This window comes from Eptesicus fuscus, chromosome 15 (genome assembly GCF_027574615.1).
Source record: "Eptesicus fuscus isolate TK198812 chromosome 15, DD_ASM_mEF_20220401, whole genome shotgun sequence".
Lineage (NCBI taxonomy): Eukaryota > Metazoa > Chordata > Mammalia > Chiroptera > Vespertilionidae > Eptesicus > Eptesicus fuscus.
The window spans coordinates 73,307,110-73,331,057 of NC_072487.1; the positions used below are offsets into that span (position 1 = coordinate 73,307,110).

Below are 23,948 nucleotides of genomic sequence, written 5' to 3' on the forward strand. Positions count from 1 at the left end.
GCACCTCGCGCCCTCCCTGGGTCCGAGGCCCTTGTATCTTCTGGGTCAGGAACCCTGTTCTGCATGGGTGTTCTCAATTGAGTCCTCAACTGAGAGAAGACATGTTCTTGGCCTTGGTTTCCACCTCAGTGTCACTTCGTACTCTGATGTCCCCATCTGTCTCTCACGTGGCCTTGATCTCCGCTTGCTTTGTCATGTTCTCCTGCTGTAAGTCACAAACCCAGAACTTCCAGAAATCGTCGTAGGAAAATGCCATTCCAGTGACTGACCTGCTCTCGCGTAGCCCTTTTTCGGGTTATAAAATGTCTTCAGTCTTTGCACAACTTTTCAGAACAGTCCGGGCCTTCTCTTAGCAATCAGAATGTTCATTTCGAGGCATGTGGTCCTTAAAGGGAGAGTATACTTTTCTAAGAGAGCCATAATACACAGAGAATTGGCAAATGGCACCCTTGAAGGTGACCTCAGAGCCATCACTTCTGCTTTGAGTGCGTGCACCTGTGTTCAGCGGGGGGCGCACAAACACCCTCACGTGCACACGGCCCGTGCACAGCCGGGTGGGATGTCTGAGAGTGAAGAGGTAAGACATCAACTCGTCCCTGAGACTCTCCCAAATCCTCTTTCTCCTTTGAGGCCAAGCCAGGTGCTTTGGAGAAATGTTAGCAGTTCTGATAGAAATGTCCACAATTCTTGTGGGACTGAGACCCCACCACTGAGGCCAGGTATCCACACGCTAGTCAGACGCAGCGGGAGGGAGGGCCCACTCTTCGAGCCTGAAATGAAATTGAAACGAATGACGAGAGTCACGTGGTATGAATGTCACGTGCGGGGACTTGAGTAGGTTTCATCGGCAGCACTGGCCAAATTCCTACTAATGTATTCCTGTTTTCTTTAAGACTGTGTGGCCTTGAATGGGTCATTAGCATTTTCCTGTTAAGACACTGCCGACTTCTCACATTCTGTATGTTTTAATAATTTTACTAAATCAGCAACACAGGAATCTAACCTGTTTGAGAGAGTTACGTAGGACTCAAGACAGGTGACGGTGTCAGAAACACGTGCTGTCACTCTGTTCCTGTTGCGTATGTTTTTGAAAGGAGACTCCTTAAGCCCTGCTGGCATGGCTCAGTGGTTGAGAGTTGAACTATGAACCAGGAGGTCACAGTTCAACTCCCCCAGGGCACATGGGGGGAGGGTGTGCAGGAGGCAGCCAATCAATGATTCTCATCATTGATGTTTCTATCTCTCTGTCCCTCTACCTTCCTCTCTGAAATCAATAAAAAATATATATTTTTAAAGAAAAAAGAAAAGAAAGGAGACTCCTTTAAGAACGGGAACTGAGCCCGCAGGTGGAGGGCCCGGTGTCGCTGGTTCAGGCGGTGGACTGCGCGGTCCCCGGGTGGCCGGCCTGGTTCTTCCTGGTGCACTGACGTTGGATGCTTGTGTCCCCTCGCAGCCCTGGGAGCCCCAGTGCTTCTGCAGTGACTTCCCCCACGAAGCCGTGTGCGCGGACCCCTGGGGCCAGGCCTTGCTGGTCTCCACCGACGCAGGCGTCCTGCTAGTGGATGGTTAGTGAGTAGCCCTCCTTCCAATGTCGTTGTGTGACGTGTGCTTCTGAAATGCGTGACGGCCAGCCAACTCCCTTTAGGCAAACATGTCCCCAGCAATGAGGCTGGCAAAGTTTCATTTCCTTACGAGATGAACCCCTGGTTCCCAGGACAAGCAGAGGGACTGTTTTCTGAGCCAGCAAGCCGGACGGTGAGCCTACGTGACAGGTCCGTCCCCTGCCCGCGTCGCTGAGTGGTCTGTGGGTATCGAATGACCTGCAAAAAGAATCTCCTTTTCAGCCAATCCTTACCACGATTCCAACGTCCACCTTAAATCCACAAGGACGCCTTATTGAGAGCCACTCCCTCAGGGAGTTGCTCTTTCTCTCCCAAAGGTCTCCTTTTTTTTTTAAGGTTTCTAATGCAGAAAGTACTTGGTGTCCAAAACCAACAATAAGAAGCGTAGATAATCCATTTCTGATGAATATAGAAACAAAAGGATTTTGACAGGAAGACAGATTTCAATTCAATATAAAATCAAGCTTCCAGGCCAGCCTGCCTGGAGTCCGCTCCCTGTCTCTACAGAGCAGCCACCAATCCAACGTGGCCTTGGTGAGGAGGCTGTAGAGGGAGTTCAACTTCAGGCGGGGTGGGGGTTTAGTTTAGACTCCGGGACCCTGCGGTGCCTTCCTGCAGGAGGGCCCTGTGGGGTTTCCAGACTCGAAATGAATGTTAAAGGGGCTAAACAATGGTAACCAGTGTCTCCCCGGCTTGAGAGAGCCACAGGCGGAAAGATAGCATCTTCCCAGGGCACACCCTCTACTCTGCGGGAGAGCAGGCCGGGCTCCGGTTACCATAGTGACATTTCATGAGAACCTGGGAAGCCACGCTGTGAGAGTGATGCAGTGGCCGAAAACTGCAGCATCTTCCCACCCTTGGCCATGACCTTTACTCCCTCCCTCCTCAGACCCTGACCCAGCATCTGTGCTAGGTGCCTCGGTGAAGACAGGACAGGTGGCCAGGCTTCATAATGGACTTACTTCTGACCTCCTCTGTTATTTTTCACATATGTTTTCATTTCATGCCCATCACATAATTTTTTAATGCATGTACATATGTAATTGTATATGTAGCTCATTTACTAAAGACAATCTCTGCCCCTTCTCCCACAAAAGGCAGATAATTTAAAATTCATAATTTAATATTTGATATTTAACTTTAGAAATTACAAGACAGTTAGAAAATCTTTGTGATTTGAGAAAATGTAACCTCGCTGAGCTTCAGGCCTTTCTAAAGTGGAGGCAATTTTTTTTAAGTGGCTGAAAAGTCATTTATGATCATGAAAGATGATGAAATGAACAAAATGGGGATGATGATCATAACTACAATGAGGAAACTGCGGAGATTCTGTTGTTACAGATGTTAAGTGCTTAAAGCAGGGTCTAGCACAGAGTAGTAACTTATTAAACAGCAGCTATTACCTTTTCTGTATCGTTGTGAGCTTGCTAAAAGGTAACAAAGTCCATAGATTCTGCCAAAAGTACAACCAAATAAAAGAATTTATTTTTTTAAAACACACACACACACCTTAGAGGTTTAGTGTCGTCTCTGGATTTATAGATGAGGAAACTGAGGCCTAAAGAGACGGTGTGACTTGCCCAAGATCACACAGCTGCTGAGTGGCACTAGAGCCCGCAGGTGGCTCCTCGTCCAGTGTCTTGCGCTAAACCAGCTACATCGTATTAAAATTAAACTCCACCATGTGATTGTCTTCTCCTTAGCACAGATTTCCTTTCCAAAAATAGAGTCCTGGGCAGATAACTATGGGAAACGTTATGATTGAATTCTACCTGTTTGCCTTGGTGGGAAAGAAAGTACGCTTCATAGTGACTCTTTGTAAGTCTTGCCTAAAAACAGGAAAAATTCCTTTTGAGTTGCTTCTGTTTTTTTTTATGTCAAATCCAAACCAAGATTGCCCAGTCCCTTCCGGACGTGTTCGTCTTCACGGACGCAGATTTTAACGAGGTGGCAGATGTCAGGACTTTGTGATTTGCCAGGAAAGTCTTCGCTTCCCTGTTAGCTTTTGCTGAGAAGAGAGTGTGGCCTTCCTGCACTCCTGTGTGCTGTGAGCCATGAGCCTCTTACTGTTCTTTGTTTACCTTTCTCTTGTCTCTGCTTCATCATAAACAAATGTTTCCACGAGCGACTCTCTCCTTCCGTTTAGGCTGTTTCACGCTATCCCATTAGCCACTGCTTCGTCTCATCGGGTTTACCCCTTGACAGTCTGCTCTTCCCAAGGTCATTCTGAGGAAAGGAAGATCCTTCGTCTTCTAAGTGTAGTAAAACCTACTTTGAAGGGAGACTAAAGACTGATGGAACATGCTGTCACCATGGGTTTTGGTTTTGCAGTAATAGGAAAGCCAGCTCTGAACGATGCTTTCTTCAGAAGGAGGTGATAAGAAGAGCAGAATTGTTATGGAATCTACAAGTCACCTGCCCATCCCTTGCCTCCTCTCCCTTCCTGTGCGCTGTGTCCGCCCGGCCAGCCACTGGGAAAGGCTGGCGGAGAATGAACGCCGAGGCGCTCTGTACAGAGTTGGGCAGCATCACAGTACCGCCCTGTTTTACACGTGAGAGGACGTGCGTCTGTCACTTTCTAACTCCTTCAGGGCTGTTCCTCCGGGCCGCACCGTCCGCCCGGGGGCTTGGGGCTGCGTGTGGGCTCCGGCACTGGCTGAGAGCACAGACTTCGTCCATGACCGTTGTTAGCATCTCACATTTAAAACAGGGCGACACTGTGTAGCCCCCCAACTCTGAGCCTCAGACGCCTCAGCCGTTAAGTGGGAGCAGTACAGTTCCCCCTGTCACCGTCAGGGGACATTTAAATGAAATGGCCTGTGAGACACTTAGCATTGGGGCCTGGCACGCAGGAAGCCTCGGAGTCTCGTAGCCGCCGTTCAGGAACTGAGGTGATCCCAGCTCCTTAGTCACGTGTGCTGATACGTGCTAGAGTGCCCATCCCATGTTTACAAACCAAGTCAGCCCGAGCAGAAGCACAGAGAGCTTGGGAATCGATTCCTGTCGGGGCAGAAGAGGAAGGAGAGTGGTTTCCTGGGCTCTCATGGGACCTAATTGGCCCGTCCTTATGAGGAACTAGAGACAAGCTGATTCTAGCAAAAGCTTCACAGGCTTGTGTCTGACGGATCGGAGCTCTCACTGGCCCGCAGGAGCAGGAGGTCCCTCCCCCGTGAGGGGGTCATTAATCCTGAGCATGACAATCTCTGCCCCTTCTCCCACCATCCAGGGAGGGATGGACTCCCAATCAGGTTTCTGGAAGAGGCCAGAGGCTCAGGGCCCCTTGCACCTAAATTTTAACTAGACAGACGAGCCTAAACCCACTGCAGAGCACCTGAGGGTCTAAGTGTCTGACAAGTACAGGTGAGCAGTGCGCCACCACCTCTGCCTCCGTGTCCACACCCCCCCGGGCCCCGTCGCCTGCCTGACTCCAGGTCAAGCCCAGAGCAGACCCTTTGCTTATGGACCAGCCCAGTCCTTTCAGCCTGTGTCTGGCCTTCACAGTCCCCCAGGGGCAAAGGCATTGCCAGCGATGTAAGATCCCAGTAAGTCAGCTTGACAGCAAATCCTGCCCACGGCGACAGGCCTTAATCACCCGTTTGCCTGGCATCTTCCCGAGCACTTGCACGGAAACTCACTTTCCTATTACTTGCAATGTAATTGATCATTTCTCTCTTGTTTTTGTCTAAAAAGGACATTTCATATTCTTATATGGAGAAATACTGAAAATGTATAGATAAACTATTGGTGAGGGCATTTTGGAATAGGCTGTTTGTATTTGTTTTAAATACAAGGAAATGTTAATGTTGCTTTCTTGTGACATATAAAATAACCTGAGATATGATACAATTTCAAAAAATTACCTAAAAATCAGAAACTACTTAAGAGGAACCCTGAGTTTTGTATACACTAAGTGCACGACCCCAGGGAAAGCTGGGACTGAGCGAGGCCGCCTTTCCTCTGACGAGCGCTGAGGAAGCGGGTCTGGTTCCCGGGCTCTCTGGAGGTCTAAGTGCCTCTGGGAAGAAACGTCAGTCCCTCTCCCCGACCTGAGAGGAGACTAGTCTTGAACTTGCTGTGCAGCCCGATGGACGCGCTGGGAGCTGGCCTCCTTCCTTGCCCGGCGAGGACTGGCCTCCAGAGCGGCCCCAGGCATGTTCGCTGGGTTCTGGCAAGCGCCTCGGGTTGCCGTGCTGGTAACCAGGTCTCCTTTTCCAGGTGACCTCCCGGCAGTGCCAGTGTTTGACAGGACCCTGCCGGTGAAGCAGATGCATGTGCTCGAGGCGCTGGACCTCCTGATTCTCCGAGCAGACAGAGGTGTGCTCCCCGGCGGGTGGTGCTTCCCTCCAGATGAGACTCCCCTCCTGGTGCTGGTCTCCGGGAGGAAGGGGAGTGTGCAGCCCCCTGCAGCCAGCACCGAGGCTCACTTGTCTGACTGCATAGGTCGTACCAGCTGTCTCTGCTCCTGGTGCTCAGGGTTCGTGGGTGGCCCATTGGTTCTCTGGAGAGGGGACGGTGAAGGAGAGAAGGTGGGGCAGAGCACCCTTAAGTGCATCGATAGGTAAAGGCAGTGGGGGGTCTCCCTCCCTCTAGCCCTGGCTCCCCACACAGCCTGCCCCTGCAGTTCTTTCTCACTTTTCCATGCGTCTCCTCCTCCGTCCGCTTCGTCTCCCCAGGGAAAGACGCCCGCCTCTTTGTCTTCAGGCTGAGCGCTGTGCAGAGGGGCATCGAGGGCAGGCAGGCCGCGTGGAGCAGGTGCGACTGCCGGGAGAACAAGCTGGAGAAAACGAAAGGTGACGCGCGGCCGCCGCGGGGCTGGTTCCGGGTCGGGCTGCCCAGGTTTCCCTAAGAGTTAAAATGAGTAGGAGTTTGATTTTACTGGTTTGCTTTTTACTCAGAAACATCACCAAGAGAGAGAGCATCACTGGCGCCCTTAGCGAACCCTGAGCGCTGGAAACCCGTGGAGGACCAGAGGGAGCCCTAGGCCTGTGTACCGGGTTAGGGGGCGGGCCCAGCTCTGGTAGCGAACCTGTGAAAAGAGGCTTTCAGCCGTTTAGACTTTGGTTTCCTGAGCTCTGATCACCCTCACTTTAATTCACATCGTGTTGTGATATGAAGCTTCGACCACAAACTCTACAATAAAGGGAATCTAACGTCCTTAATTTTCCTGTAACTCAACCCAGTTTTTATTTCAAGTCTCCATTCGCCAGGCGGCAGCAGCATTCTTAGCCATTTCCCTGGGTTATGCCTAATTTCGGGGGGCCCTGGGAATGTCCCGATTGTCAAGGCCTGGGGGCGGTCAACCTCTGGTCACGTGATCAGCATCATTGATTTCTCTTCCCAGGCTGCCACTTGTACGCCATTAACACTCACCACAGCAGAGAGCTGAGGGTTGTGGTCGCCATCCGGAACAAACTGCTTCTGATCACAAGGAAACACAACAAGCTAAGAGGGGTGCCCGGCCCCTCGCTGCTGTCCCCCCTGTCGGAGTCCCCTGTCGAAGAGTTCCAGTACATCAGGGTAGGTCTTCTGCTCAAACCCGCTCTCTCCGGGCCAGGGTGTCGCGAGGCCGACTCTCCTTCCACCCTGAGTCCGTCATCCACTGGGGTTGTTCCACAGGCAGTGGCCCATTCAGGGAACCCTCACCTGAAGCCCTGTCCCCCCCAGAGGACTAAGGCCAACGGGGACTTTCCCTTCACTCAGATCCCAGGCCCGTGACCACCAAAGGGTGTTCTGGGCACTGGGGACACAGCAGTGAACAAAAAGCCGCTCTTCTCCCAGAGATTGCTTGCTAGCTGCAGGGTAACAGGAACAAGCAGAAGGTCTGTGAGTCCTGAAGATAACAGCAAAGTAGGGGTAACAGCAGAGGGCAATGGGGCAGGGGTGGGGGATGGCCTCTATCCTAGGAAGGATGCCCCGGAATCCCTCTCTGGAAAGGTTACCTTGAGCAGAGAGATCCAAATGAAACATGGGAGTGGGCGATGAGAGTATCCGGGGAGAGGGCGTTTCAGACCCTGGCCCAGGCCCAGGCAGGAGGCGGGTGCCCGAGCTGAGTAAGCAGGCAGGGCGGCCAGGGTGCGGGGACCAGGCTGCTGCCCAGGACTGTGGGTGTGACGCTGAGTGAAGGGGAAGCCTCTGGGAGGTTTGAAGCAGAAAACTGGCCTGGTTTTTTAAATATATTTTTATTTATTTCAGAGAGGAAGTGGGGGAGGGAGAGAGAAACATCAATGATGAGAGAGAACCATTGATCGGCTGCCTCCTGTACATCCCACACTGGGAATCGAGCTCACAACCTGGGCATATACCCTGACCGGGAATCGAACTGTGACCTCCTGGTTCATGGGTTGAAGCGCAACCACTGAGCCACACCAGCCGGGCAGAACTGCATGTTTTACGGAGGCGGAGCCTCCTCTGGCCACTGTGCAGAGGCGAGCACAGGGGCCAAGAGTGGGGATAAGGTGTCCTGCTGAGAGGCCACCGCAGGCCTAGCCAGAGATGGTGGTGGCGTTGGCGGCTGCAGAGGTGGAGGAAGCCGTGGGCAAAGCTGCCTGGGCCACTAGCCACTAGGATTTGCTAATGGGTTGAGGGTGGAACTTGTAGGAGAAACCTCTTTGAGGGTCAAGTTCCTTCCCTGATCTTACCATTTCTAACTTTTTAAAAACTATGGTAGCCCTAACCGGTTTGGCTCAGTGGATAGAGCGTCGGCCTGTGGACCGAGAGGTCCCAGGTTCGATTCCAGTCAGGGGCATGTACCTTGGTTGCGGGCACATCCCCAGTAGGAGGTGTGCAGGAGGCAGATGATCAATGTTTCTCTCTCATCGATGTTTCTAACTCTCTAGCCCTCTCCCTTCCTCTCTGTAAAAAATCAATAAAATATATTTTAAAAAATGAAAATAAAAACTATGGTTCATTAAGGTGTGGACTATGTCAGGCATTGGCTGCCAAGGCAGAGTATGCCTATAGGCAAGCTGAGAGATTATTTCACCTGGAGTTATGCATCTCAGTTTCTGCTTTAATTCGGTGTTAGTCTTATTTTTTTTAAATATATTTTATTGATTTTTTTTACAGAGAGGGAGAGGGATAGAGAGTTAGAAACATCGATGAGAAAGAAACATCGATCATCTGCCTCCTGCACACCCCCTACTGGGAATGTGCCTGCAACCAAGGTACATGCCCTTGACCGGAATTGAACCTGGGACCCTTGAGTCCACAGGCCGATGCTCTATCCACTGAGCCAAACCAGCTAGGGCGGTGTTAGTCTTCTTGATACAGTTATTAGCAATTTTAATGAATATGTATGTCCATTTATGGGGCATCAGATTTCCTGAGTTCAGATCTTGACTGTACCACATATAAACCACATGACCGTAGGCAAGTCACATGACCTTTGAGCCTCCATTTTCTCATCTGTAAAGTAGGATATAACCTTACCTACTTCATAAGGTTGGCATAAGGTTTCAGTGAGAATAGTGCTTGCTTGGCACTGTGTTAAGTGCTCAACAAAGTTAGCAATGGTTGTTGTTGTTGTTATTATTATTATTATTATTAAATCACTCACGGGACAGGACCAGATTATCTAAGGGCTAACTCGGACCACATTGTTGAATCACTTTTGTGAAAGTATTCCCTGGCCCCGCCCCCGTGCCATGGATGAGGTCTGGTCCTGAGGACGGGGTGTGGAGAGAGGTCGGGCTCCATCCCTCTTTGCTGTCCCTGCCTCCCTGTCAGGAGCAGGGTCTGCAGGGCCCGGGAGGGTCCCCCTTCTGGATGGGGCGGGCAGTGGTGCTTGATGCGAAGATGGCTGCTCCGTGTCCTGACCGTTTCTCCTACACTGTCATCGACCGCACAGGAGATCTGTCTGACCGACTCCCCCGTGGTGATGACTTTAGTAGACGGGCCGACGGAAGAGAGTGACAATCTCATCTGCGTGGCGTATCGACACCAGTTCGACGTGGTGAACGAGAGCACGGGGGAGGCCTTCCGGCTGCACCACGTGGAGGCCAGCAGGGTGAGTCGGCAGCCACAGGCAGGGGGATGGGAGGTGACCAGGGTGGCTTCCAGCTCTGTGAAGCCGCGGTTAGCAGGGTCTGTGTCGTGTCAGTATCCGGTGCGGTGCTAGTTGGGCTGTGCGCGTGGAGCTGCCATGTTGTCCGTCAAATGGTTCAGGCCAGTAGAACTGTCCCCTTGCCCGTTCAGCTGTTCCACAGCCCCTGCCGCTCCATTCTTCCCAATAAAAGAACCGAAGCGTCAAAAAGCTACGCGTAAATACGTCAATGAGAGCATGTGCTCGGTGATGCACCTGAACGGGATCGGGTCTCTGTCTTATTCGTGGGCCCCCGTCCCAGGGGTTCCCAGTTGGGAGCTCACCCCGAGCCACACGGGAAGGCTGGCCACGGGCCCAGCTGGACGTCCTCTTCCGCGGGCGCTGGGAAGGCAGGGCACGGGCCTCACGTGTTACAGAGCTGTGCTTTTTAATTTTCACAAGCACCACATGTTATTTTCATCATTTCTAAGTGCCAATCAAATGAACTACTTTTTAAGCAAATAAAAATTGAAAAGACAATGCCCCATATTAGACCTACAATGTCAGGATCTCTAGGAGTGAGGACCCAGAATTGCCTTCCTAAAGCTCTCTAGTGCGCTCTCGCGTCCTCGCCTGCAGAGACAGTGTCGTGGAGCTGGTCTTGCCGGGCCCTCGCCCCGGAGAGACGGATGCAGGGATCGGGTCGAAGCATGAAGCGGGTCTCGCCAACCTGAGTGTCAGTAATGGTCTGACAGGCTGCTGGCGGCCTCAGGAGGGAGTAGGAAGGTCCCAGCTGTGGCTCTGTCCCTGATCCCAGCCATGGCTGGAGCTCCACCATGGCCTGCCCCACAGCCTGACTCTCTGAACACAGCCAAGCTGTCAGCTCAGCCTGGCATAGTCCCCGTAGACCTGCTTGATGCCAGCTGCTGCCCTGAGCAAGATGAGCCGAGTGCAGGAGACGGCACCAGCCCCCACTGGGAGGGCAGGGCAGGCAGCCGAGGGGCAGCGTGGCGCACAGAGGCACCTGAGGGACGGGAGGCTGCTGTTGGGTGGGGTGACGGGAGCCCCTGAAGCTTCCCGCCTGCCCACGACCCCGCTCGTCACCGTTGCAGGTTCATTTCGTTGCGGCTATTGATGTTTACGAAGACGGGGAAGCCGGGCTGCTCCTGTGCTACAACTGTAAGTGAGCCCCGTGCTTGTGTCTTCTCTCGCTGAAACCCACCGTCCCTTCTGGGGGGCAATTCGAAGGGACGTAACCTTAGACTTGCCTAATGGTTCATTCCGTAGCCTAACTGCGCTCCAGGAAACATCTAAAAATTGCATTCCCAGCTAGATCTACCAATACGCCCCCGTCGTGGCCCGGGCTCCAGGGTGTGGGGGTGACTGTTAGAGTGACAGCTTCCACGTGGAGCCCTTGCTGAGTGCCGTGTGCTGAGCTCAGTACGCTGGAGTCCACGTCTCTTTAATTCTCAGGTGCTGCTATTACCTGTAGTTTGGAGAAAAGGCAGCTGAGGCTGAGAGTGGTGAACTGACTTTCTCAGGATCATGCGAAGCAGCCCTAGCTGGTTTGGCTCAGTGGATAGAGCGTCGGCCTGCTGGACTGGAGGGTCCCGGGTTCGATTCTGGTCAAGGGCGCATGCCTGGGTTGTGGGCTTGATCCCCAAGGGGGGCGTGCAGGAGGCAGCCGATCAATGATTCTCTTTCATCATTGATGTTTCGATCTCTCCCTCCCTCTCCCTTCCTCTCTGAAATCTATAAAAATATATATTTAAAAAAACAAAACAAAGATCATGCGAAGCCAGGGCGCTCGTGATTCCGTCGCCCAGAATTTTAACCACAGGGACTCCACTCTTGGCTGCCTCTCAGGTGCTAATGAGAGCGGCCTCTCCCTGGGTCCCCGCCTCGGCTGGGTTACCTTGGGCCAGGTGGCAGGTGGGTGTGGGCAGACCAGAAGTGAAGGTAGGGTCTTTAAGGATTTGCAGCATTTCAAAAGCTGACGGTATACTACGAAAAAAGGATCTGTTCATGGCTAAGAGTAGTGACATTTTGTGCATAAGGCTGCCCAGTCTAACTGAAACAGGAAAACGTATTTTTTTCAGCCTAGAATGGGATTCATGTAGAGTGCTGATGTTGTTTCTGTCACATGCGGCAGACATGTTGACTAATTTTGGTTAATAAGTCAGGGGAAGCCGATGAGGAAGAGAGAAATTCATGTGGAAAACATCTTTCGGAATCTGAGATTGACAGGGAGTAAGCTGGGAGGAGCAGTCACAAGGAAGGAGCCCTCCAGCAGTAAGTCTCTCTCAGGCCATTTTGGCCTCAGTTCTGCCTGAGCCGCCAAAACCACCCCCTTTAGAGGAAGGTTGGAGGAGAAGGCCCCGCGGGGCAGCGGGAGGCCCGGAGCTCCACCCGCCAGTGCTCAGGTGCCAGGCCTTTGTCCTCTCTCCCAGGGTCTCGGGGACAAGGGGAGCAGGGCCACATGTTTAAAGTCACTTTTGCAACATGTGGATCTCTCCAAAGTGTGGTCTTTTCACTTTATTGAAAAATCAGTGAGGAAAACTTGTGACAGGATGCTTCAAACACTGATGTAGATCTTTCTTCCTTTTAACTTCTCGAAAGGTGGGAGGGGTTCTAGGTGGGCGAGCAGTTCCGAACAGAAAGCTAGAGCAGGCTTTTAGAACGAGAGATGAATCCCGGAACGAGAAGGGAGTGTGGAAACAGGAGCGCGCCGGTTTCTGTCCTCTCTGTGCACCTCGGAAGCTTGGTTCCCTCCAGCGGGCGCAGGTTCCTGAGGGCAGGAAGCCAGTGAAGGTGGGGGAGCAGGCACCGGGCGGCTGCCCTCACCTGGCGGAAGATGGCAGGTCCTGGTGTGTTTTAAATAGGAGGACCCAGGCCTTGGCTGATGGGTCAGAGGGAGGGTATGAGAGGAAGAGGAGACGCAGGTTCTGCAGGTGCGGCCCGAGCCGCTGGGAGAATGGAGGACACACTTACCGAGGAGGGCGCTTGCGGGGAAACATCCGAGTTCAGCTGGGATGTGTCAGCGCCTCCCACTTGTCCTGTGGAGCCCTGAGCCATCAGCTGGGCGCTCCAGCCCGGAGCCCCGCGGGAGGGCTGGCTGGAGATGCCACTGGGTGTCCTTACATCTGGAGTCGGAGATTGAAGGGACTGTGTAAAGAGAAGTGGGGAGACAGACAGGCGGGGCAGCAGGAAGACGGAGGGGTGGCCAGGAGGGGGACAAGGAGTGGGCGGGGTCTGAGCAGCTCGGCTTTACTAGGTGGAATCACCTCCCAGCATGTGTCTTTGGGGCAGAAGTGGGAGCAAAAGCTGACCACATAGGACACTAGAGGATGGGGAAGAGGAACAGAGACAAATCTTGCAAATAATTGTGCTTCGAAGGAAAAAGAGAGAGAGGACGAGGGTGATAGCCAGCGGAGGAAGAGAGGTCAAGGATTTAAGAATAAATTGTGTGGCTAACCCATGACGGCTCCTGGAATAACAGGGGCCTCTGCTTCTATGTGAACGCCCTCCCTCCGAGAGGGTCCAAACCACCGGACTTGTGTTTAGAGCTGGGAGCAGGCCAGGAACAGGGGAGCTGAAGTAACCTGGTCTTAACTTAATGCTGGCTCCGGGTCACCAGGCGATGCAGGCGTATGGCTTCAGGTTTTCCTAAAAAACCGTTGGGAGGAGGGGGCGTGTGGAGCTCTCACCACGAGTCCTGCTGAGTGGGGCTCCGTGCGGGACCTGCCTCGAGGGGGCTTCCTGCATCCGAGGGCTGCCAGCAGGTGTCCCTTCTCTGCAGTCAGGCGGACCCATGTTCTCCCACGTGGGACTGCTGAGACTTCGGACCACCTGCGAGGTGTACCGGTTAAGAATGGCAGATTTTGTAACCAAAGAAAACACGATAATTTCAACAGAAACATCAAAAGTGCTTTATTCAAAGTAATGTCCATGGCTAGCTACACATTTCCCCCATCTTTCAGGTAATTTGTGGATACCCTCCCAATAGAACTTTTCTTGTTTTGAGGCAAACCATTCAGAGACCCAATTTTCTACTTCTTTGTACGTTTTGAAGTGCTGCTCAGGAAGTGCGTGTGCCATCGATCGGAACAAGTGGTAATCTGAAGGAGCAAGGTCTGGTGAATACGGCGGGTGGGTTAATACTTCCCAGGCAAGATCTTTTAACGTGTCTTTAACTGGTATTGAAGTGTGTGATGGTGCGTTATCATGAAGCAAAATTACTTTGCCATGTCTTCTGGCACATTCTGGTCTTTTCACAATCAAAGCGTGGTTCATATTGATTATTTGTTGTCGGTAGCGATCAGTATTAACAGTTTCACCTGGTTTTAGAAGCTCATAATACACCACACCTTCCTGATCCCACAAAATGCAGAGCATTGTCTTCTTTCCGAAGCGATTTGGCCTTGCAGTCGATGTTGATGGTTGACCTTGATCAACCCATGATTTTGTGCATTTGGGATTCTCAAAATCAATCCACTTTTCATCGCCAGTTACAATTCAATGCAAAAAAGACTTTCTTTTGTGCCATTGAAGCAACATTTTACTGATGACTTTTCGGTTTTCCATTTGTCTTTCATTCAGTTGATGTGGCACCCATTTTCCTTCCTTTAAGATCTTTCCCATTGCTTGTAAACGATCAGAAATTGTTTGCTGAGCAACGTTTAATCTTTCTACAAGTTGTTTTTGAGTTTGACACGCATCTTCATCCAATAATGCTTGTAATTGTTGCTCTTCAAACTTTTTCAGTTGACCTGGACATTCTTTGTCTTTCACATCGAAATCATCACTTTTAAAGCATTTAAACGAGCATTCACAAGTATCTTGAGTGAAGCATGTTCACCATAAGCTTCCTGAAGTATTCAGCAGCACTTTTCTTCAAAATATTGAATTAAAACTTCCCGCAAATGCTATTTTTTGGCATGAAATTCAACAGTTTTAAGCGTAAAAATATCTATGATGTTAACACCTTCAGCAAATTTGACATATGAAGTTTTGAAGCTTGCTGTCAATACAACAAAATAGCATACATATCAAATCGCATATATATCAACATATGTGTACCTCCATCTATTGAAAAAAATCTGCATTATTAACTGGTACCCCTAGTACTTCACCTCTCCTCGCCTCAATTTTCTCCTCTGTAAAATGGGCGCAATAATAGCATCCACTTCAGAGGACCATACAGATCCAGTGGGGTAGTGTTTTCAAAGCTCAGAGCCTGGCTCCTGGTAAAGTCTCCCAAAGTGGCAGCTGTGGTTACTGCAGTGCTGCCCCTGGGAATCTGGCCTCGGGACAAGATTCGCACCACGCATTTGGAGCGCTATTCCTGTCGTCTGCTTTTCATGTATCTAATCACAGTCATCTAAGTATTGTCTCTAACGATAATGAGTCGCTATTGTTTCGTTGCAGACAGTTGCATCTATAAAAAAGTGTGTCCGTTTAATGGGGGCTCTTTTTTGATTCAACCGTCTGCGTCCGATTTCCAGTTCTGTTGGAACCAGGCTCCTTACGCGGTTGGTAAGCACGTATCTACCTGCATCTTCCCTTCATGCATCCCCGGACCTGTCCAGGCCTGCGTCACAGACTCGCAGCTTCCGGCTAAATTGCCATCAGTTCTGTGAGGATGGTTCTCAGGTGTTTCTGTTGTTCTCCTTTTAGGATCTTGACTCTACGTTCCTCCCAGTTCTGAGCACATGATCCTTTGAGGTCAAGTAAATCTCAGCTTTTAGCAGCCTTTCATTTCTGGGCCCCACTCAGCTTTTTCTAACCTGCAAGGGCGAGATCCAGACCTGACACCCTGGCTGACGTGGGGGAGGGGAAGCCCCTGCTTCCTGCGCCGTTCCTATAGTTTCGAAGCTTGAAAGTCTAGAACCACAGAAACTCGGGGACTTTGTCCGTCACTGGGATGTCACACACGCATGGCGGTGCCTTGTGTACGTGGTTCAAGATCCACAGCTGGGCACCTGCCCGGTAAGAGTCAGATCTGAGCCAAGTTAGTCCTGTTCCTCCGAACAGAAGCATTTATTCAGAGGCGGGCATTGTAGGGACTGCAGGACAGCAGGGGAACCGGCCCAGACACCGGAGGACCCGGCTGGCCAATGACAGGTCGGTGTGGTAAAGAGGCAGGGACAGGGACGCTGGCCAATGACAGATCGGTGTGGTAAAGAGGCAGGGACGCTGACCAATGACAGATTGGTGTGGTAAAGAGGCAGGAATGCTGGCCAATGACAGTCAGTGTGGTAAAAAGGCAGGGACGCTGGCCAATGACAGGTCGGTGTGGTAAAAAGGCAGGAGCGCTGGCCAATGACAGGTCGGTGTGGTAAAAAGGCAGGGAGGGCTGAGCTGGCTCAGGTTCTGAGCCACACACTGGAGGTCACCTGAGAGGTGGAGGTGAGAGGCCATGTGTGGTAGAACGTGAGCCAGGAAAGTGCAGGGGTCCCCAAGCAGAGCCACACACTGGAGGTCACCTGAGAGGTGGAGGTGAGAGGCCATGTGTGGTAGAACGTGTCTGGGTGAGCCAGGAAAGTGCAGGGGTCCCCAAGCAGAGTGCACAGGGAGGGGCCAAGGTAGAGGGGTGAGGGCAGGAGGGGCCAGTACAAAGGCAAGAGTGGGATCCCTGGGCACCAGGGCAGTCGTGGTGTGTGGGAGCCATAAAGGATCGGAAAAGTGATGTCAAGAAGAGGGGCGATCTCAAACCCACCGGACCCAGGGACGCGGTGAGGGACAGTGAGGGGTAAGGCCTGGCCCCCGCCCAGGCACACAGGACAGAGGAGGATGGAGGTGACTGATGACAGGGACTGGAGAGGAGGAAGGCCAGGGAGGGCTGGGCCAGCTGTGGTGTGGACAGTAGGGGGGTCTCCCAGGGCCTGGGCAGAGCCTCTGGAAGATGGGGTTCCAGGACTGCAGGAGGGAAGACGGTAAGGAGACGGAGACAGCGCGCCCCTATCAGAGGCACAGCGTGGCCACCGAGGGAGGCTCTCTCAGAATGGGGGCACAGGCCCCATGCAGTAGGAGAGGCAGCGGGGCACTGGGAGAGGCGGGAGCTTCCGAGAAGTGAGGAGGAATGGGAGACAGCCACGGGGGGCTGGAGCTGACGCCCCGCTGCCTTGCAGTGTGTGCTTTCCCGTACCTCCTGGCCTTCACCCCCGACTCCATGGAGATCCGCCTGGTGGTGAATGGGAACCTGGTCCACACGGCGGTTGTGCCTCAGCTGCAGCTCGTGGCCTCCAGGGTGAGCAGATCCCCGTTTGTTTACATCCGCGGGGCTGGGGGCCCAGGTGCCAGGAGGGGGCAGGCGGCCAGGGACTCTCCCAGCCGTCAGGTGGGCAGTGGCACGGCCGCAGTGTGTCAGGACGCCAGGGGGATGCGGAGGCTGGAAACGCGTCCCCCTGCCCCCTCCCCCGTGGGGTCTTCCTGTGCAGCCCGTGGGCTTCAGAGCCTCCTCTTAGTCCCCCGAGCAGTTGTTCGGTGCAGGTGAGGGGGCTGAGCGGGCCTCTCCCGCAGCACCGGGCACAGCGCTGCCCTGGGATGCGCTGACGGAGGAGCTGAGTGAGGACCGAGGCCCCAGCACCCCTCACGTGTCTTGTCTCTTCCCTCCCAGTCGGATATCTACTTCACAGCAGCCGCGGCCGAGAGCGAGGTCCTGTCTGGAGGCAGCTCCAAGGGGGCCAGTGCCCACAACTCCCCTCAGACCCCCCCGGGCGGAGAGGCTCCCGTGTTCCCGTGGTCCCTGGGGGAAGGTGAGTCCCGTTTTTACTGTCTTGTTCAGAGGCATCTCGGTCCGTTCATCATCAAATCAGCACGTGACTACCTCCCAAGGAAGTCACTCTTTAAAGCCATAAGAACCTGTATTCTGAATGCACTGGTTGCATTCTTAAGAAACTTGGGGCAACAGCCCAAGTGCCCATCATTGGACGAGTGGGTAAAAAGCCGGGGTGCGTGTACACCAGGGAATACTATGCAGCAGTAAAAAAGAAGGCTCTCTTACCCTTGAGACAGCATGGAGGGACCCGGAGAGTATCATGCTGAGTGAAATCAGTCAGGCAGAGAAAGACAAGAATCACATGATCTCACTCACACGTGGAAGCTAATGAACAAAATAAACTGATGAACGCAGTGGATCCAGGGACATGAACGCATGGAACAGAGTGCAGAATCTCGGAGGGAAGTGGGGGAGGGTGGGTGAGTGGGAGGTAATCAACCAAGGACCTTGTATGCATACATGCATGTCCCGTGGGACGGACAGTAGGGTGCTGAAGGCCTGGGGCAGGGGGGTGGGGGCAAACTGGAGGGGGTCAATGCGGAAAAAGAGGACATATGTAATACTTCCAACAATAAAGAATTATTTTAAAAGAAAAAAAGAAAGAAAGAAAAGGAGAGAGAGAGAGAGAGAGAGAGAGAGAGAGAGAGAGAGAGAGAGAGAGAGAGAAAGAAAGAAAAGAAAGAAAGAAAGAAAGAAAGAAAGGAAGGAGGAAGAAGAAAGAAAGAAAGAAAGAGAAAGAAAGGAAAGGAAAGGAAGGAAGGAAGAAAGAAAGAAGGGGGGAGGCCTAGGGGATTACGGGCCAAGCAAAGCTAGTTTTCCTTCTGGGGTGTGAACAGCAGTCGGGGTTTTGTAGCTAAAAGGATTTGGTCATAAAGCCTGCACGCTGCTCAGCACACCCGGTCTTGCTCTCTACCTGGCTTGGCCCACGAATCCCAGAGGCCTTTGCTGTGGTTGCTGGTTGTCCCAGCTTCTCCCCACATCAGGCCCCTTTATGCTCCTTGTTACCCTAAAGCCCCAGCTCCCCCACAGCTGCTGGCAAGTCTCGTCTGCCCCTCGCTCCTGTGCAGGTCGCCAGCGGTGGGCGCACCTCATCCTCGTTACCGTGACAGCAGTGCCCTTGGAGAACCAGCCGCAGGCACCATTGCTCCTGCTGGGAACTTGGGAGATGAGCGTGCGGCATGAAATCTTCCTTCCTGCTAACTGTTGAGGAACCAGAAATTACCCTCTTGTCAATAACATGGACTTCTCTTAAAGTGCTGATGCTCTTTCTAAATCACTTTTCAGGTGAAATTCAGTCAAAAAATCTGTACAAGATTCCACTCAGAAACCTCGTGGGCAGAAGCATCGAGCGACCTCTGAAATCGCCCTTGGTCCCCAAGGTCATCACCCCGCCCACCTCCATCAGCGTGGGCATCGCTGCCATTCCCGTCACGCACTCCTTGTCCCTGTCCCGGATGGAGATTAAAGAAATAGCGAGCAGGACCCGCAGGGAACTGCTGGGTAATGGCTCTCAGTTATTTGTTTTCCCCGTTTGTAACCATACCAGCTGGTTTTGTCTTTGGATAGTCATCATCCTCAAAAACAATGTGTTAAAAAGAAACTTTCCCTTTAGACAGGGATTTGTAATAAGTTACGTGAACCTGTACCTAGGAATACCCCACCAAGCCCCCATCTATATTCATTGGTGTGGAGAGCTGCCTCAATCATGCCTGAGGGGAAAAGGCTGTTTGTAAATAGTGTCTAATCTGATACAATTTTAAAAAATATCTACTGGAGTCCAGCCAGTGTTGCTCAGTGGTTGAGCATCAACCTATGAACCAGGAGGTCGTGGTTCGATTTCCAGTCAGGGCACATGTGCAGGTTGCAGGCTCAATTCCCAGTGTGGGGGTGCAGGAGGCAGCTGATCAATGATTCTCATCTTTGATGTTTCTCTCTCTCCCCCCTCCCCCTTCCTCTCTGCAATCAATAAAAATATATTAAATAAATAAATAAAAATATATCCTCTATCTTCTTTCTTCCTGACTATCCCGATAATGCACCAATTCCCAACCAAGAAGGGCATTTCCTGTCTGCGGCAGCTCTGTGGTGATGACCTCTGACCTCTGCTTCTCCCCTGCAATCCAGGCCTCTCTGACGACGGTAGCCCCAGGTCAGAAGCAGCACCGAAGCCTAAATCAAAGGCCCGGAAGCAGTTCGAGGACAGCCGCGGAGCTTCCTCGCCGGGGACAGTGAGGTCAACGAGCAGCGACAGGTACAGAACGAGCAGGCCCTGCTCGGGGGTGGCCTTCGGTCGCAGCCCTGGCAGGAGGCCTGTCCACTGGCGGTGACGCTGTGGGCGGCCCCTGGACCAGCCGCAGGGGAGCTCCTCGTGGAGGCTCCCCAGAGAGCACAGCCTGCCAGGGGGCGCCCCGACAGATGGGCAACGCCCCCCAGCAATCTGACAAATGCTCATTAAAAGACAGGCATGTTTATATTTTGCTCCCCATATGTATTGACATAATTTTTTAAAACAAAAACGCTCAGTAGGGGTGGCGGGAAAAGGCACGTCTGCAGGGCTTGTGGTGGGAGCGGAACAGCCGCCCGCTCTGCTGGCAGCGCAGTCACAGCCAGTGACTGCTTGTCCCCTGAGATCCTCTGTGTCCCTCACTCGACACCATGCGTGCTCCATAACTCCTTCCACACACACCCATGGAGGGCCTGGCACCGAGCTGGGTGTGGGGACATGGAGATGGGCGACAGGGGCTTCACAGGCCTATGGGGAAGGCCAACAAGGACAACCTGGACGGACAGCATCCGCGGGTGGCAGGGGATGCAGAGGAGTGCGGGTCGCCATAAGGGATTTTAAAAAAGAGATAAGTGAGGGGGTGGGGGGTAGATAGGTCTACTTTGGGGAGGGGGGTAGGAGGAAGGCTTCTTTGAGGAAGTGGCACTGAGCTGAGCAGGAGAGACATGGAGACACAGAGAGGGCTGGGAGGGGCCGGAGGGGGCAGCAGGGCGGGGCCTGTGGCCTGTGGCCCTGTGGGTGGGAGTTTCAGCCTGAGCCTCAGGCCAGGGAGCCACGGGAGGGTCTGAGGCAGAGTGACGGCATCACGTGGGCACGGAAGCAGGCAGAGTGTCTGTCACCACTGGCCTCTGCAGGCCCCACGCTCTGTTGGGGTGGTGGGTGACTCCTGCATGTCCCCACCACTCCCCCAATGGGTGGGGAAAGACAGGCTTAGGAGCTCGAAACTGCCAGACACCAGGCCCCTTCAGTGGTCTTCGCAGCGGTCCTTTTCCAGCGCCTCTTCTCTTCCAGGATCACATCGGGCTCCTTGGAAAGTCCTTCTACCGCCGAAGCCAATCCCGAGGGGCAGTACGCCTCGACGGGCACCGACCAGGACCCTGGGGAAGACAGAGAAGGCAGCCCCGTCTGGGGCAGCAGCCCCTTCCAGCTCACGGCTTCCTCGGATGAAGACATTATTGACTTGAAGTAAACAGGGTCCAAGTCGTGTTTTCCACCTTTCGTTTTCTTAGGGAGGTTTATACTTTCACCGGTTCTGACATCATTTCCCAGCACAGCGCGGCGTCTAGCCTGTCTGTGATCTATTGGACCAAACCTCTGCCACTCGCCAGTCCGGGGTGGTCTCTAGTGCCCAGTGCCGTCTCTCGACCTTGGTTTCTTCCTGTGCAGGAACCATCAGTCCCCTTGTAATACAGGTGGTAGATTTCAATGAGGTTTTAGATGAAAACTTTGAATAAATCAAAAATGTTCACTCTTTCTTATGGCAGCCTTCTCTTATATTTTATAGACTTAGGTGGGAAAATTACTTTTTTCATTAGTTTTATGTCCTATAATGTGTTTCTTTTCTAAAGAAAAGCCATTGCCTTTTAAATGTATTTTAAATAAGTTTTCGTTCTGCACCTTTGGCCCAATTACTGTTGCAGGTCCCTGTGCCTGGCACCAGCCCCATGCCTGCCCTGGGCTCCTGAGGAGAGCTGAATGGTTAGGTCTCAGAAGCGCCCGTGTCTTTTTCCTTTTGTCTCATGAAAAAGAATAAGGTATAGGCAGAAGCTGAAGAGTCTCAAGATGATTTTGTTTGGGTTTATTGTTCCTCTGAAGTCATATAACCAGAGAACAGTTATCAGAACTAGCCTTCTCAAGTGCCTGCCTCTCACTCGGGTCTGCTTTGCTCTTTCATGTGAACCAAACAATTGTCTGTCCTCTTGTTACTTAGCTGCCTTCCCCTGCTCCCTCCTCCAGGTGAGAAGAGAATCTGGGTGCAAATGAAACAGGAAATGTAAGCCTCCAGCCAGGACAGTTCAAAGGGGGAGGAACCTAGTGTCCCTGACATTGTAAAAGTTTAATGTGTGAAGAAGGTAATTTACCTCTGGCATCCGTCGGACAAGTCCGTTTTAGTAGATCTCTTCTCGCCTATACTACCCATCAACAGACACTTGAAATCACGTCCCCTGTTAAGTGCAGAGAGCTGTGTGACACGACCTTGATCTGACCTTGATCATGACCTGCCTCCTCGTAGGCCTTGCACACTGCTCCCCTCCCTGCCTGCCGCACACAACACGGTTCCACACGATGGCGAATGCAAGCTGCAGGCCGCCTGGGTCCCTTCAGCAGAAGGCAGGAGGCCAGAGTCAAGAAATAAATTAGTAACGAAGTAAAGACACGTGGGGTGCTTACAGCCGAACGTGTCTTCTCCTGGACTCCGCAGCGTTCGGCACGCCCGTCCTTCCTTTGCGTTTTGTTACGCCCTTGTCACATACGGGGAAACCCAAAGTCGCTACATCCTGTATCTCCACCTCGCCAAACGTTTGGTGAGTTAGGTTTTATTATTGTTTGCTTTTCAATAAGGAAACAATAGGCTCAGAAAGGAGCAAGGATTTGAACCTGTGAGTTCTCTGGCCCAGAGCTGGGCTCTCTCCCCTGCCCACCGTACAGAGCCAGGCTGTGACGGTGTCAGTTGGACCAGGCTGATGTTGTTCATGTTAAACTAATTTGTGAGCTTTATGCACTCGTATGGGTGTTTTTCCTGTAATTTTTTCCCCTGATGGTTCTTGCTTCTCAGCCTGGAATAGAAAAACCAAGGGCTTTCTAGACGATTTTTCCAAAAGACTGGGCAGTATTCGAGTCACCCCATGACTTGACTCAAGTCACAAATCTGAGGAATGAATGTAGAAAGGTCAAGAATTGGACCCTACTAATCAGGTGGATGGTGCTTTGCTATAAAGGGGGCAGGAGGCTGCTCTGGCAGCAATATCTGCTTCGTGGTCAAGAACTGAACACTCACGGGAGGGAGACCACCAGCCCGGGGGCAGGAGCCGGTCTGTAGGCTCAGAGCTGGCCTAGCTGGACTCACTGGAGTATCCTGTCTGCAAAAGTCTCTCCACACCCGCCACTGGCTGAGTTACAAAATACAGTCGGAGCAGTTTACCCATGGAGTTTGAGTCATTCATCCGCTCTGCAAACAGCTGGTGCTTTCTGCAGAAGATCACGTGCATTGGGGTGGGAGAGCAGTACACAGGTGATCACAAAGCAGTAAGAAGTGCTGGGATAAGAATTTCTAGCCCAAGCACAAGGTGCCGCGTAAGCACAGAGGGGAAGTTGCCTGTTCTTATGGTACAGTCAGATGACTGCAGAGGGCAAGCAGCTACCATGGCTAGCACTGCAGTGCTTCGCACACGTGTGCTTGGTGCCTATGTACATTGCCCCTGCTCAAAACACTCTGGGGAGACAGATCTCGTCTCCATTAGAGATGAGGAAACACAGGCCCAGAGAAAGATGAGAAGCTATACTCTCGACCAAGGCACAACCCGGGGGAAGGTGCCCTGACCAGGAATTGAACCGTGACCTCCTGGTTCACGCTCAACCCCTGAACCACGCCGCCCAGCAAGATGCGAGGTATTTGGATGAATATGCAAGTCAGGTTTACCTGTGAAGTGAGTGGAACTTAACAGGGAGCATGAAGCTCACCGCTTACGCCCTGATCAGTCACACAGGCGGCATGGGGGCCCCGCCCAACACGGGTCCCCAGCGCCCGGAGGTCCTAGTCGTAGTGGTAGTGGGCTCTGTAGCCGTCAGCAACTGGTGACCCGCAGGTTGCGCGCGCAGGGCCACGCCTCCGCCCCCTGCAGCCCAGCGGGACCAGGCTCAGAGTCTGGGAGGAGAGTGACACGCGACAGTCATTTGGAAACTCCAGCCCTGCGGCTCTCAGTGGGCAGAGCAGGGCCAGGCGGAGGCGCCAGGCTTCTCACGAGGAGCAGGACCTGACCACCGCAAGACGAGGGCAACGGCCCGGCGAGGGGCAGGAAGTCCTGGGGGTGGGGCAGCTCTTTGACCCCGCCTGGCCCGCACCACCTTCCTATTGGATGACAAACCCCGCCCCTCCTATACATTGGATAGCTCTGTCCTAGGGGCGGTTCCAGAGCGCTCCGCCTACCGAATCTTTGCTTCCATTGGTCTGCTCTGATCTGTAGGGCGGATCCCAACGTCGACGCTACCGTGTCTGGCGTTCCCATTGGCTGCTCCCACACC

At 52.8% G+C, this 23,948-nt stretch overlaps 1 protein-coding gene across 1 annotated transcript in view; it reads left to right on the forward strand.

Annotated features, from left to right (window-relative positions):
* GARNL3 (GTPase activating Rap/RanGAP domain like 3) overlaps positions 1–21,384 on the forward strand; it is a 100,066-nt gene extending 78,682 nt beyond the window's left edge. The window contains exons 19-30 of the mRNA XM_054727572.1: positions 1,454–1,565; positions 5,838–5,936; positions 6,296–6,412; positions 6,964–7,139; positions 9,469–9,627; positions 10,755–10,821; positions 15,070–15,177; positions 16,773–16,891; positions 17,261–17,399; positions 18,707–18,922; positions 19,547–19,673; positions 20,718–21,384. Of these exons, the coding sequence (XP_054583547.1) occupies positions 1,454–1,565; positions 5,838–5,936; positions 6,296–6,412; positions 6,964–7,139; positions 9,469–9,627; positions 10,755–10,821; positions 15,070–15,177; positions 16,773–16,891; positions 17,261–17,399; positions 18,707–18,922; positions 19,547–19,673; positions 20,718–20,895 (1,617 nt within the window). The 3' untranslated portion in view covers positions 20,896–21,384. The remainder of the gene's footprint in view (positions 1–1,453; positions 1,566–5,837; positions 5,937–6,295; positions 6,413–6,963; positions 7,140–9,468; positions 9,628–10,754; positions 10,822–15,069; positions 15,178–16,772; positions 16,892–17,260; positions 17,400–18,706; positions 18,923–19,546; positions 19,674–20,717) is intronic.
* Positions 21,385–23,948: the final 2,564 nt, after the last annotated feature.